Below are 14,247 nucleotides of genomic sequence, written 5' to 3'. Positions count from 1 at the left end.
TAATTTTGCAAAGCGATAAAGCCACAAGAGCAGGAAGAGACGCAGAAAAGAAAGGGGAGAGGAGCTGGGTACAGCGCAGGCTGCAAGACAACAAAACCCATTTTCAGAGTAAATTATGGAACATGTAGGGATTATACAGCTCTCCCTCGCTCTCTCTATCTCTTGGCTGGCATAACGGATTACACACACACACAAATGTGCGCACACACACCAGCCCAACAAGCCACCTACCTACCCAGAGTGCGCACACACACATTCCTGGAGACGGAAAAGCGTCACCACTGACAGGTGTCTCCTGTCCGCCCTATAGGCTACAGCCGGACAATAATACAAACTGCAAAGCAATGCACGGCAATAAGCACTCATGCACACACACACATACACACACCGTTATATTCCGTCTCCGGAGTCCGGTTTTGCTGTCGCTGGTCTCCAATAAGGTCCCCAGTAAGGTCCTTCCTTTGATGCGCAGCACTCGCTTGTCCGGAGCTTCCTCTCAATCTTCTTTCACCGACTTTTTTTATTCCTTTTTTCTTTCTTCTGACTCTTTGTTTTCTTGCTTTCTTTTTCTCTTTCTTCTACTCTGTGTTTATCTCTCCTTCGCTCGCTCTCCACGGCTGCCGTTCACTGCAGCAAAAACAGTCTGTCTGAAAGACGAGAGGGAGGGGACAAGGGAGGGAGGTGAGGGGAGGAGGGGAGGAAGGGAAGAGAAGGGAGGGGAGGGAGGGGATTTTAATACGATTTGGCCCGTACCATCGGGATAACAGGGCCAGAGCAGGGGCCTACTGGCTGAGAGCAACATGAGGGAGATGGAGGAGATCGTGAAGTGTGATCTCACCACACCGGAAAAAATCACCATAATGTTCCCATAATGCCCCACGGTGAGTCCACACTGACCTTATCGGGTTTTTCTTATTATCATCTCCTGTAGTGGCACATTACAGGAGGATTTCCTGCTGAAGCTCTGCAGAATTTATCACCAGGTCTGACACAGAGCAGGTCCAGTATCTCTCTTAAATTTCTATAGGTTTTGGCTTGAATCTCTCCTGAGCTGAAGCAGCAGAGGTCCTCTGTGATTGTCACAGTTTTTATGTGGAGTCTCTTATCGTTGATATTAAGGAGCTATTACTCATATCTTGCAGATGGGCTCGCTGTATTTCCCGTAGGACTGATAATTTGCGAAATGGGGAAGATGAATCCTTGCTTTGAGGAGTTCTGGGACTTTCTCTCCCTCCCTGCAGTACTTCTTTGAGCCCTTTTACAGTGGCTCCAGCTCTTATCAGCTGCAAATTTGTATAATACTTACATAACGTCCACATCCCTGTTTATAGGCATTGGAATTCAGTTTTGCGTGCTTGTAAACTTTATCATTGTACAGTTCTGACGTTGCATGCATCAGACCCACTTGGGAACCAGGATCCAAGGGACAGAGGAGGGAGGGAGGGAGATGGAGGGAGAAGGAGGGAGGGAGGGGTTGTTCAACTTGCCAGAGAGGATTAGGGATTAGTTTTACTGGCGGATTAGGTCTGTGTGTGGGGAGGCATGATGGGGTTAAACATGGATGGCGGCAGCCGCACGACAGCCCAATCAGTCAGTGGTGGTTGGTGGCGACAAAGTGACACCGGGGAGGGGAGAGGAGGGGTGGGTTTGAGGGAAAAAAGAAAATAATAATAGAAAAATCAACGGGAGCTGGGGAAGGCTGGAGTGGCGGGGTTTGTTCGGGAGATCTTCAAGCAAGCAGCTGCCTCCACACTGTAAACAGAAACAGGGCTGCTGCAGGCTTACATGGTTGGGGTAAGCTAAAGAGTTGGAACTAAAGTCCACCTTCAGGGGTCCTTGAAAGACCACACTCTTGTTGCAGTAAATTAAAAATACATAATGACGACTCTAATTCTCCACATTATAGTAAGAGCATGTATTTCAATACAAAATCTGCACACAACAGTCTTGAGATGACACCATTTCCCGGCCTTTATGTTCAAAGTGAAACGGAGAGTTTATCCCTCCCTCAGTCTCTGAACCAAATGGGAGACTGGAAGCAGCATCTGGCATCATTAAACACTTGTTATGAGGACGGGAAAAGCTTTAAATGTTCTGTTGTTGGCGCTGCATTACAAAAGCTTTAGCTCTGGCTCAAAAGGGTGGACAGCCCCAGGTGCTGAAATGGTGCGCGAGCCAGCCAACCAGAAGTGAGTGAGGAGAGAGCGCGCGCACGTGTGTGTGTGTGGGTCCATTGACTTTCACACGACGACGCTTCCACGCGGCTCCGTGTCGTCCTGCGGTGCCTGCTACGTGATGGTCGTCTATGAGAGCGGAGCCTGCGCGTGCAGCCCGGACAGTAATAGGCTGGTAATGAAGCCCGTGCTGTGTTGCCACACCGGAGCTCAGGGTTTAGGCGTTTTGCCCGTATCAAATCTGCATATTAAAGCAGTGACCTTTTCTGGCTGAAAAGGCTTCATATGAAATTTATCCCACAATCCAGTCCACTGGGTGATGGACCTCTGCAAAATAAACACATCACTGGAAGCCACGATCTGTCTTTTCATCCAGCAATCCATCATTCATCCTTTCAGCCAGCCATCCGTCTATCTGCAGACAGAGCAGCCTTGTTAGATGCATCCTAGCTGCGAAGGCAATATAACTACGCTCCTTCTTTTTTTTACACCTCATCACTCTATTTTCTGTCATCCAAAAAGCCACATCCCATCTTAGAACATCTCTGCCGGGACTCGAACCCGGAGCCTCTGGATTAGAAGTCCAGCGCGCTATTCCATTGCGCCACAGAGACTTGTGACACATTTTTTTCGATCAAAAGCGGGTTTATACTCCCCCTCCCTGCTCTGTGCAGCATCCTCTCCATCCTCCCTCAGCATCAGGACCGCAGCCCTGTGGAAAATACATGACCGACCGGTAGGGGGTGCTGTTGCTGCTGAATCAGTAGTCTATTTATGCCTCATAGAGACTTCCCATCCCCCGTTGCTTCCACAAAGGTTATCTCATAAAAACATCACAATAGTGATGTTATCTGAGCAAAGCTTGAAGATTGGACTTCTTACTTTGTGAATACAACAGTAAGTGTGTGGAAAAATGTTCACTCTTTGCAGGGAATAGCTCCAGTGAACAGGCCATGTTTTTATTACCACTTCTGTTTGCTTTCTTTTAAAAACAGGGAATATTTCTACAGGGTTTAGTGTGAGTAGACTATAAACCACCTTAGCCTTAAAGTCTGCAGAATCTGAGTAATTTTCCTGTCAGTCACAATCGATTAGAAGCAGTCTCATGATGGATTTCTGGCACTAGTGGAAGTATGCCTTCTAATCATCCAAATCTGTTGCATTAAAAAATCCCTAACAGTGGGAAACTGTGCAAGTGTTGATTATATACTTGATAACTATTTAGTCAGATACAACAATTTATGTCCAGTTATTGTGCTAATGAGTCTAAGGAGAATAAAACTGTAAGGAAAGCATTGAATTGCCTCTTGAATTTTATAAACAGTGACAGTCGCCATAGATTGTTTCCTTTGCCTTTTATAAACACTATGTTTGATCACATGTGCTCACAAATAAATTCTATCAACAGCACAGTGAAGAGAAATGCAGTTTGACAGGCATTCTCCCTTTGAGCCACAGGGTAACAAATTGCTAAACCAATTCCGCTGCAGCTAACTTGACTAAGTGGTCCTGTTGTTTCTCTCAGTGTGACTTCGATTTATCTAAGCGGACACATTTTCAAACCAGGTGGTACAAAACCACATGTGCGGCCCCTTCTCCTGAACGTTTAACGTTGTTCGCTTCCCCCTGTGTGCACTTGTCACTGTACCCCATATAAGTGAAGTTGTATCTGACATTTCATCATGGCTTTGCTTTTACCCACACTGCAGGACAAAAGCTGTTCAGGTGTAGTGTGTAGCTCGTCTTTGTCTCGGTGGGAGGTAAAGCCTCAGGCAGGCTGCTGGTGAGGAGCCTGCTCACATTCACAGCTTCCACCACTGGGCTGCCTCTTCACATTTCAGCCACTCGCTTTCCTGGTGTTAAAAAATGCATCTGAGCAGCTGCAGCCCTAGAATAGGTAAAATATGAATGACAGCCTACAGTAAACAGCTACTCTTAACACACACACAGCCTCCTGTGCACAGAACTGACCTGCAGGCACACTGGATGTGGTAAGCAGTGAATAAACACCAAGGGGCAAAAGAAGTGATTAACGGACCTGACGTCACAGCACGATCACACAAACTACATGAGGAGACAGCTCGTAGGACATGTCTAAAACTGGCTGCTGGTTGCTGTTCAAGTGGATAATAAGTGTTAAACAAACTGGGTCACATTTGCATGCACTTTGCACTCCTGCTGCATTTGATGACCTCAGAGCTTCCCACCGTTTAATTAATTCCAAGGGACAAAACATCACAACACATTATCTGCATACAGCATAATAGAATCTTTTATTTAATATTTAAGATGAAACAGGGCCTGCAGCAGGCCAGAACAGAACATATACATAAAACTCCCCACAGTGCATCAGTCAACTTTCCCTTCATCACCCTCCTCTTTTCTGCTGCTTTTCTCATGCTGTGTTTAGAGGAAAGCCACGGCTATGGAGGTCAGGACAGACAGACCGATGACTGTGTAGCCGGTGCGGTAGACCTCTGGGATTTTGAATCCTTTTCCGATGTCCCACCACTGGTTTGAGTCACAAGAAAAAACAGGAGAAAGAGAAGAAGATTAAGCTTCAGAACCACCACTGGCTAGCAATCTCACCAAACACAATTCAACGTTCTCAAAACAAGTAAAATGAGAAGTCTTCAAAGACAAACTATTTGGCAAAAAGATGTTTCCCAAAAAGGAATGACAGAAATAACATGCCCAAGCCATGATCTACAAAATGATTTTAAATTATCATGATATGAGAAAAAAGAAACACATTTTCAACATCTGTGAGTCGATTTATGAAGACTTACCAAGTGACGGATGCCGTTATAGGTGTGGTACGATACAGGGAAGGCGATGCCGAATTTGGCCAAACCGATGAGAAAGGGGCCGATGGACAGTGAGTGAATCAAGTCCAAGTAGTACGGATAACTTCCTGGTAATACCAGCGCAGCCAAGGCGAAGGCTGAGATAGCTAAACATAAACAGAAGTAATGAGACCAGAGATGCTTGTTTTGTGAGAAACACACAAAGGTGAGACAGTCAACATTTCAAAGACCTCCAGGCTGCTGCCATTCTTCTGCCTTAGATTAGTCTCCATGAGTCACTCTACTTCCACCGGGCAGTTGTTTAGAAACATCAGATTGTCTCAGCTCTGAGGAGACTATTTTCCCTGCTGTCTGGAGAATGAAGGCAAAACAATGGGTCTGTATCAAGCAGGCTAGTCATTGGTCTGCCTTTTACAATGAGCTGCGCTCAATGGTCCTGTCTAGCTTCTATTTCTGCTCTGTCTGGATGATTAAAAGGTTTAATGGTCGAAGAAACCCAACTTTATTTCCTCGAGGAAATGCACAGAAAGTGTGGATCGATGTTAACACAAAGGGAGAGTTGCATTAAAACAAGCAAGAAATAATCCCCATTGCACATGTAAATGGATGACCTTTTAAACCAAACATTAGATTATACCCAATTGTTAATTACAAATGCAAAACCTTATTGAAAAGAGCAGCAGGAAATCTAGAAATTACAATCAAAATGGTATTAATCAATGCAGTGTGTAAGATTTACTCCCAGCAGGAGATAATTTGAGTTTAAAAGCCGTGTGTGAGAGGCAGAGTTGATTTCAGACACAGGGAAGTGACAGTTAGTGTTTCGCTGGGAAGAGGAGACATAAAGTGTGGCTGTATCCAAACTGACAGAGGAGGCTACTGACCTTTATTGAGCACATTAATAAACAAACTGGACATCCCCCTTTCCAACATGCTGCATCAAGGTCAACAGCGCTAATGTGCTATGTAACACGGGGTAAATGAGTCCAAGCTGTTAGCAGGCCAGTGTTAAGAGTTGGTTTTTCCCATGCGAAGGCATGAATTGTATTGAACAACTTCGGTGTTGTAATGCCAGTAAATGCTCTTAGCAGCAATCAATAGCCATGGATTAAAATGCCCTGAAGAGCTTTCAGGGTCAATCAAATGCTGACAGTGGCAGAGGAATAGCTTCACTTCAGTATTAGAATAATAACAGGAAGGACACAAACACGGCTCATCATCATTTATCACCTGTATGGTACAAACTGGATATTCAAAGGATCAAACTGGCTCCAAAGCTGACTTTTCAAAAGCAAATAGACCGTTTTATTCATGAATTATAGAAAGGAAGTACAAAAAAAGAACTGTGTTTTACCTCCACTGAGCCCAACTCCAGTTCCTCTGTGTGTGACGGACATCATCATGGGGACAGACCATCTGAGACACACAAACATTACATACAATGAAATACACAAATCCATCATAGAGTTACAACCAGCATCTCAGGCCCTTATTGCCATGGCTCCTCAAATTTCTAACAGTTATGTTTCAGTTTTAGCCATCATACGTTGCATCACTGCAGCGTTACACAGACTAAAAAACTGTTCTGTTTCGCAGCCTCAGGCAGCAGAGCTACATCAAAGAGACTGGGACTCACAAAGCAAACGACAAAGGAGGAAACCTGATGAGAAATTATGAGTCACATACTGAATTAATATTTTGTCTTTACAGCAGGTTTTAGTGTTCCAATAACTGCCTTGAATAAAAATGTCTTATAATGGTGCTATGACCTGCTGTCTGAGAACCGCTGATAGACTGAATAGCTGCATGAGCTACAAATTAACTTTAACGAGATTTAAATTTCACTTTTAAAAGACTGAGTTTAAATGATAAGACAGAAGGCATGATTTGTCTTTAAGTTATTTAACAACAACACAGCTTCACATTGGCTATGGTTGATGAAACATGCTGCTACTTTTTGTATCCTTTACATCAAAAAGAAAACCAAACTGGTTCTAACACCCACAACCAAGGAAAGTAAGCCAGATTTTACAAAAACACCCTTCAAGAAGTCACACAGAGAACTGATTACGGTGCATGAAGTATCTGAAAACATAAACAAGAAGCCACTACTGTCAGAGTTTTCAACCGGATCCTCAAAGGTGTATGGTAACACAAAAACAGCTTTTAAGAAAACTCTGGTTAACACTGAGGTGGAGCAGCTGAGTAATTTCTTTAATGACAACACCTGTGAGGTTCATACTGATGCGTGAGTTAAAGGTAGTACAACATATAGAGCTGTTATTGCCACAATGGTCAACAGATTCCACAAACCTCTGTCCATTTACACAGCAGTATATAATGTTTTCCAGGAAAGACAGTTGTTTATATCTTAACCATTCAGCTTTTGTCTTAACCATTTTCTTTTCATTACTTTCTGAAGAAGCCAGAGGAATACTGTGTTTTACATGCATAACAACACGTACTTGTAAATGGTGAGATGAGGAGACATGGGTCTGTTTAGTCTGGCATTTTTGGACCAAAATTTGTTCATCTCCTCCTTAGCTGTGGTCCCCATTGGAGCAGCACTGCAGCAGAGAGAGAGGAAATTATTTGGATTAAAGGAGAAAAAAGGACAGCACTAATTCAAAGAACCATCAGTCACGGTAGGATGTGATGTGTATCTTGAAGCCGTTCTCTCACAGAACATTACACAAACAAACAAAACTTACTGTCTGTAGAGGATACTGTAGCTCGGTCTAGAGATGCAGACACCCTGACGGGCAAACGTCCTGCAGTCAAGAAAAACGTTTTTGGAACAGGTATAAGCAAAACAACAAAGCAGCACATACGTCAAAACTGTTCCAAATCATTTCCCCCTTTTTTTAGCTCAACATACACATTCAGATCACTATTCCTCATCTTCCTTACACCTGTATCAATATTTTCGGAAAGTCTTGAATCTATTGTCCAAGAAAAGCTGATGAACTGCTGTGTAGAGCTCCTGAGTCCAACATGAAGCCACAAAACATTTTCTTGCAACAAAAATTTGACACAGGAGGTAACTGACAGCTTGCCAAGACTTGATTTTTTTAAAGTTGTGTGAAAAGGAATGGTCATAATAATAATAATAATACTTTGTTTATGTAGCACTGGGCAGTACTAGGATATAAAAAAAGCAGCAGAACAATAAAATAAACAAATAATAAAAAAAAAACCAATAGAATCAAAGTCAAAATGAGATAAAATCACAGTATAAAAGCTTTTTTGTAAAAAATGAGTCTCTAATAGAAAGCAAAACAAGGGACTGATCACCTCTGGCTGTTCCGCAGCTTTGGGGTACCAACTCCCACACTTTCATCCAACATTATTGTGAAAACATCAAGAATTAATGTTTGTTGTGCAACCATTATAAAAGTCTGTCCTCTAAGATGTCCGTAAGTGTAACAATGAGATTGTGCAACTCCACTTCCAGGGACTGCTATCGAAAGTGTCGTAGAATACAACACAGGCAATTCAAATCATCCACTTCAAGAAGAAGACCGTAAAACTTTTGGTTAAGTTTGACAGGTATTCAAATATGAGTGACCTGGCTAAAAATAAACCCACATACCATTGGTTTTAGACTTATATTTGAGGACGGAGATGAAGAGATCATGTGAAACCTGTGGGTTCACTTCAGGCAACTGCTCTAGACTTCACATTCAAACGAGGTATAATATTAGCCATTTTAACGTGTGGGGGATTACGTATTTGACACATAAAGTTCATAGTGAGGCCGAAAACGTTCTTAGAAAGCGTTTGAGTCCGTCTTTAGTGAGCCAAAGTCCACTCCGTTATCTGAGAAAGAGCCGATAACGGGGTAGCGTTAGCCCGTGAGCTAATGTCAGTTAGCTGTGTGGTAGCATGTTTACGTAAACGCGCGTCAAACACCAAGGTAAGGAGATATTTTCGAGCGGGTTGTTCACGGTTGTAGCGTTTTTATCACGCGGACATGCTTATTTAAAGTGATAATTCTGATAAACGACATAAAAATGTTTTCTTCTACCCCAAAATGTAAGACGCACAGATATACTGACCTTAGAAGCAGCGCCATGTTTGACAGGAATTGGGCGGAAATGATGTCACCGGATGTTATTGAACTCTCAGTTGAACAGTCGCCAGAAGGTTTTCAGCGTCCTGGGTTGTGGAGAAGGTCAGTGTCGGTCAGAGTGAAGAGTGAGGTGAAGACAGATGTTTAAAGCTGTCACTACAGGTGACACCCACACTGTTTTCAGTTTAATTCAGCTTGATGGTCTTCCAAGCCACGTAATTCAGTAACAAGCATTTCCATACTTATGAGATAGCAAATAAATATTTTTACAGTTTTTTTTTTTATATTCTAAGAAGCTGTAAAAGAAGAAAAAATAAGAAAAATGCTACCAATAAAACAGTGAATAAAAATATTTTGTTAAATTTCACAAACACACTCAGAATATCTGCAGCTCACCTTCATCTCTGTAAGGCAAGCTATATGCATCTTTTCAAATGTTGCTGAAACAATCCAAGAAACTTCCTGTTTGCCTTTTTATCTATGACACTGTTGCTCACAAAGTTTGAATAGATAATTGTTTACCTCTTCTTATGACATGGTTGTGATTTCTGTGAAAACTGTAATAAAATCTTGAAACCAATAACCATTTCAATTTTTTTTATTAGTCAATCTAATATGAAAATGGCCAGCCTGCTGATGAATCAATGGTATGATCAGGAAAAGTACATTTACTATTATGTTTGCATCCAAAGCTTACAACCATATGTCTCAGTTTGGCATATTCTATAATGTGCAGTTCAATAATATCTATCAATATAGCCCTAGTCCAGTTTATTGATGTTACACACCTACACTGACAGTCCATTGAGTTTATTAGGGAAAGGACATGAAAAAGACATACTTTCATAGACAGCCCACATCTAAACCTGCTACTGCTCTACCCACCTCAAGGCCCCTCAAGACATTTATACAAAAAAAGGTTGACTGAACTCAGCACTCAAATATGAGGCCCAATTTTTCATTATCAAAATAAAAATGTAAAATGATCAGCCTGACGATGAGATTTGAAGAGACATGTAAAAAAAAATACAAGCGCTCACTGTCAAGGAATAATAAATCCATGTAACAGTAATTAAAAGTATTGACCCACACCCACAATCTGATTTGAATAGTTAATAAGGTTAATGATGCCTTGAAGGAGCGTGTACTGAGTTCTCAAAGACCTGTTAGAGTAAGCATGCTCCACAAAGTGTTCAAAAAGACCACGAAGGGCTCAATACAGATTGTGGTTGGCTCTACAAAAGCTGAAAGCCTCTTCAACTTGATCTAAGAATAATTTCCAGGTTTCCCTTTCCTGAATATTTAAATAACTCTGAGCAGAGAGCTTCCAGGAAGAGCTGATTCCAGAGTAGCTGGGGTGGAAACAGTCTGATGTGAGTTGACTTTTCTCTTGACTGTTTTAACAGTGAGGTAACGAGTGTCCAGTGAAGAAAATACACCAGGAAATACATAATAGATGAAGAGATCAGGGTAATGTAAGCCTGAGCAATGAAATTTTGGGACTGAAAGCAATTGATATTGAGAGTTAAAATCTGATAACATTTGTATCAGGTAACATGTCATGTTCTGATTATTTAATACAGATGAAGAACATTTTTCTACTGGTGTTAAATAATTGAGTGGGACATTTTACATCTGAAATATAAACCTGTCATCACTCTGAAGGGAGCAAACTCAGTAATGGTTTCTGAATTACCTCGGTCATATCCTTGGCAATTTTGCGCAGCAATTTCTTGTTACCGTACATTAAGGCTGGCATATATACTGCTACTGATTCATGTGCTATAACTTAATATCAGCCATTCTATCTGGTCTTTCCAAGTAATTTATTTTTTAATGTAGCCTGTGGAGCAGTGACTAATACATATGTAGACATTTTTAGCTTTAATATGAGGAAAAAGAAGTGACTGAAAGGTTTGAAATGTGAATGAATCATGAATAATCAGTGGTAAAAATGTCTGGTTTCTTCAATATTCTATTGCTGTGGTGTCCACTCATAAAGATGCAGAAGTTCTCCACCCATGGTCGTGCGCTTTTGTTAATGAGCATTTTACAGAAGACCCATTCCTTGTACATGTGTACAGCCTATTTGTTGAACATGTGCGTGAGACAGTTCTCAAACTTTTTTACACCATGAATTCCTTTCAGGTTGGACATTTTTCTAAGGAACCCCTCATTATCGTAACGATTAGCATAACATTAACCCTCTTCAATAATGTATTTTCCAACAATAGAATACATCTACATGTATACTTTCCACATAATTTATTCTGTAAACTTTGAGAAAATGTTTACACCAGGGCAGTGGTGTGCACAGAGGGGGAGCAGAGGAGGTGACCACCCCTCTCGTGGCCCAACTGTTTAAAACACGCGCTAAAGTGCCCTCTTTGGAGTCAAAACATGTATTGAAGTGCCCTCTTGGGAGCAAAAACACACGCTAAAGTGACCTCTCTGGAGCCAAAAGTGGAGTCAAAGTGCCTCCTGGTTGACAAAACACACTTAGCTGCCTTTTGGGTGGTTAAGATATCATCAACTGCTCTCTTGGGTGACACAAATGTACGTTGTGTGTGGGTTTTTGTATTTCTTCTTTTCACTCCTCCTGTTTAAAAGGTCTATGCGGGCCACTGTATTAAAATGTTTTTTGGTTTGAGGTTTTCTTTTTTTTCTTGTGTAGAGAACTATGAACTGATAGACCTGTCACAGTCATGTGAAAATTAATCTCATGGCACATAACTTAATTGCGTGAGAGTCTTCAAAAAAAAGCTAAGTTCAATGGTTTTTCAATGATAAAATAAACTTTTGGATTTTTTTTTTCATTTTCTGCGGACCCCCAAGCTATGGTTCGTGGAACCCTGGGGTCCAAGAACCCCACTTTGAGAAACACTGGTTTGAGCAACATGTCCTTCAGGTTGGTGCCACACTGTGCATCTGCAGCAGTTGAAAAAGTTTGGTGCACGGCAGAGAGTACACAATTAGCTCATAAAGAAAAAAGCACTCATTGTTTTGGTTGCAGACCTCTTCACGAAGCTGTGACTAAGTAGTGCTCCTTTTGGTGACTTTGTCCATTAATTGTGTTTTTAGCACTCGATCCAGTCATATACACATGCAGGTTAGGATTTGTCTGTTTGAAACTTAGTGTTAAATTTTAAATTGTGTATTACCAACAGGAAAATATATATAAGTGAAACTATTCCAAGATCAGTCTTTTAGTCCTCACAGTGCCTTTAAGTACCAACAACTGGTTTATGTTGCTTCCCTTTCCTCACAAACTGGGTCATAACAGGCCAAAAGAATGAGATCTCAGATACAAAAGGCTGTAATGAGTTTCTCCCAAAGGGTAGCATTAGAGGCTGGGTGAGGAGCTCAGACATCCAGACGGTGCGTGGAGTAGAGCCGCTACTCCTCTGCATCTAAAGGAGACAGTTCAGGGAGTTTGGGCATCTGCTGCCTCCTGGTAGGTGTGTGATACATATCATCCAAGATAAGAATTTAATTGTAGCTCTAACAATGTGTAAAATAACAATATAACAAAAAAAACAATCAAAACATGCCTCCAGGGTCTACGCACAGACTACTTTGCATGTGAGAACATATCCAATGTTCACATTAGAACCCTCTATGCTTGAGTAATGGAAAAAAAAAACATTAACAGCCTGGTTCAAAAAATGATTTGATCTGAATTGCTCATTTCTCCTTCAAAAGATTGAGCAGGGGGGGGTTGTAACTCATATGTGCTGAAGACATAAAGGTTTCAAGATTTCCATAACTGGGGGCAAGGCTGACTGACATGACACACCAAGAGAAGGTTCAAGGCCAACTTCAACTCTGCCTCTTTGTCTCTTGTTTAGTCGATCAACAGTTTGGTTGAGGCTTTATCAAGGTTGAGAGTCCTTGGTTCACACATTACCACAAGCTCAGCTAAGCTAACAAGCCTCCTGTTTTATTGGATTTAAGTAACGTTTATTTGTATAGCACTTTTTACTGAGAAAGCTCACAAAGTGCTTTACAGAAATTAAAATAAAAATTAAAACAACAGGCAAAATAATGTGCAACAAACCAGAAAAACACATGCAAGCATATTTTCATAAAGTGAACATTTGCATCAAGTTGGTCAAACAGGGTCAAAGGACGCCTGCTTGAACATGTAGGTTTCAAGTTGCTTTTAAAAATCAGCGATAGATGTAGTTGCCCTCAGTGTCTGGGGGAGAGCGTTCATAGTCTTGGCGCAGCTGACTCAAAAAGATACTTAGGTGCCTGACCCTGTAGGGCTCTGTAAGTTAAAACAAGCACTTTAAACTGGATCCTGTTTACCTGCAGCCAGTGAAGGGATGTCAGGACCGGGTGATATGACAGTGTTTAGATGTTTCAGTTAGAAGCCTAGCAGCGGTATTCTGAACAAGTTGCAGCCGATTTAAGAGGTTTTGGTGAGACACAGAAAAAGTGAGTCCCAATAACCCCGCTGTGATGACACAAAGGCATGAATAATCACTTCTAGTTCTGAATGAGCTACAGTAGAAATCAGTTTTGAGATGTTCCTGAGATGGAAAAAGCGAGAAGGGGTCAAGGCCAGGATGTGTTTATCGAAGTGCATGTCCCGGTCAAAGATAACTCCAAAAACTTATCAGGCTAGAGCAAATGTTTGGTTTCAGTGACCATGAAATAAACAAGCAAAGACCAACTAAACCATGGCACAGATTATGAGGTAAGGCTTGAGAAGTCTGCAGTTGACTAACCCTAACCCTAACCCCCTTACCAGCTAAGGAAATGGCCAACCAAAAACACGCTTAGCTAGCTTTAGCAGGGTCAATATCACACGCCCCTAATTCCTTGACGCCTTCTTTCAGAGTTTTTCAGGGCACATGTGGCTTGGAGGAGACCCTGGGGTAGACCTAGATCTTTCTAGAGAGATTATATTCTCCATCTGACCTGGGAGGGCCTCGATATTCCCCAGAAAGAACTGGGAAATGTCATCTAGGACAGGGAAGTCTGGGTTGTTTTGCTCAGCTTGCTGCCTGACTGCAGATAAAATGGGTGTATGGATGGATGGGTGGATGAAGTTGCAACACAGACCCTTCAGTTTTAGGCCCAAAGAGCCATCAACAATAGAGAATTATAGTGAAATGATGCTGATGTGGCCACAAAATCAATTAAATAGCAGTCAAGGATATTTTGGAAGACATTTTATTTGGTACAT

At 41.7% G+C, this 14,247-nt stretch overlaps 2 protein-coding genes and 1 non-coding gene across 5 annotated transcripts in view; all 3 read right to left on the bottom strand.

Annotated features, from left to right (window-relative positions):
• Positions 1-677, bottom strand: part of cadm3 (cell adhesion molecule 3) — a 134,460-nt gene extending 133,783 nt beyond the window's left edge. The window contains exon 1 of one of the 3 annotated variants that reach the window (XM_074688710.1): positions 389-677. The gene's annotated coding sequence lies outside the window, so the exon portion shown is untranslated. The remainder of the gene's footprint in view (positions 1-388) is intronic. The other 2 variants (XM_074688708.1, XM_074688707.1) reach the window with 2 other exon arrangements.
• A 2,037-nt stretch (positions 678-2,714) lies between these two features.
• Positions 2,715-2,788, bottom strand: trnar-ucu (transfer RNA arginine (anticodon UCU)). The gene has a single exon. It is a non-coding gene; the product is annotated as a tRNA-Arg (tRNA).
• A 1,640-nt stretch (positions 2,789-4,428) lies between these two features.
• Positions 4,429-9,135, bottom strand: sdhc (succinate dehydrogenase complex, subunit C, integral membrane protein). The gene is made up of 6 exons (XM_074688863.1): positions 9,040-9,135; positions 7,693-7,752; positions 7,447-7,548; positions 6,336-6,397; positions 4,964-5,127; positions 4,429-4,685 (listed from the first exon to the last, which is right to left on the bottom strand). Exons 1-6 carry the CDS (start codon positions 9,054-9,056, stop codon positions 4,581-4,583), a joined length of 510 nt encoding a protein of 169 aa, XP_074544964.1. The 5' UTR covers positions 9,057-9,135; the 3' UTR covers positions 4,429-4,580.
• Between the last annotated feature and the right edge of the window lie 5,112 nt (positions 9,136-14,247).

The sequence above is a fragment of the Halichoeres trimaculatus genome, unplaced genomic scaffold (genome assembly GCF_033239565.1).
Source record: "Halichoeres trimaculatus isolate MK-OKI-2021-1 unplaced genomic scaffold, fHalTri1.1 fHalTri1_scaffold_15, whole genome shotgun sequence".
NCBI classification, from domain to species: Eukaryota; Metazoa; Chordata; class Actinopteri; order Labriformes; family Labridae; genus Halichoeres; species Halichoeres trimaculatus.
Note: the sequence above shows the minus strand (reverse complement) of the source record. Positions and strands in the feature narration are given on the sequence as shown.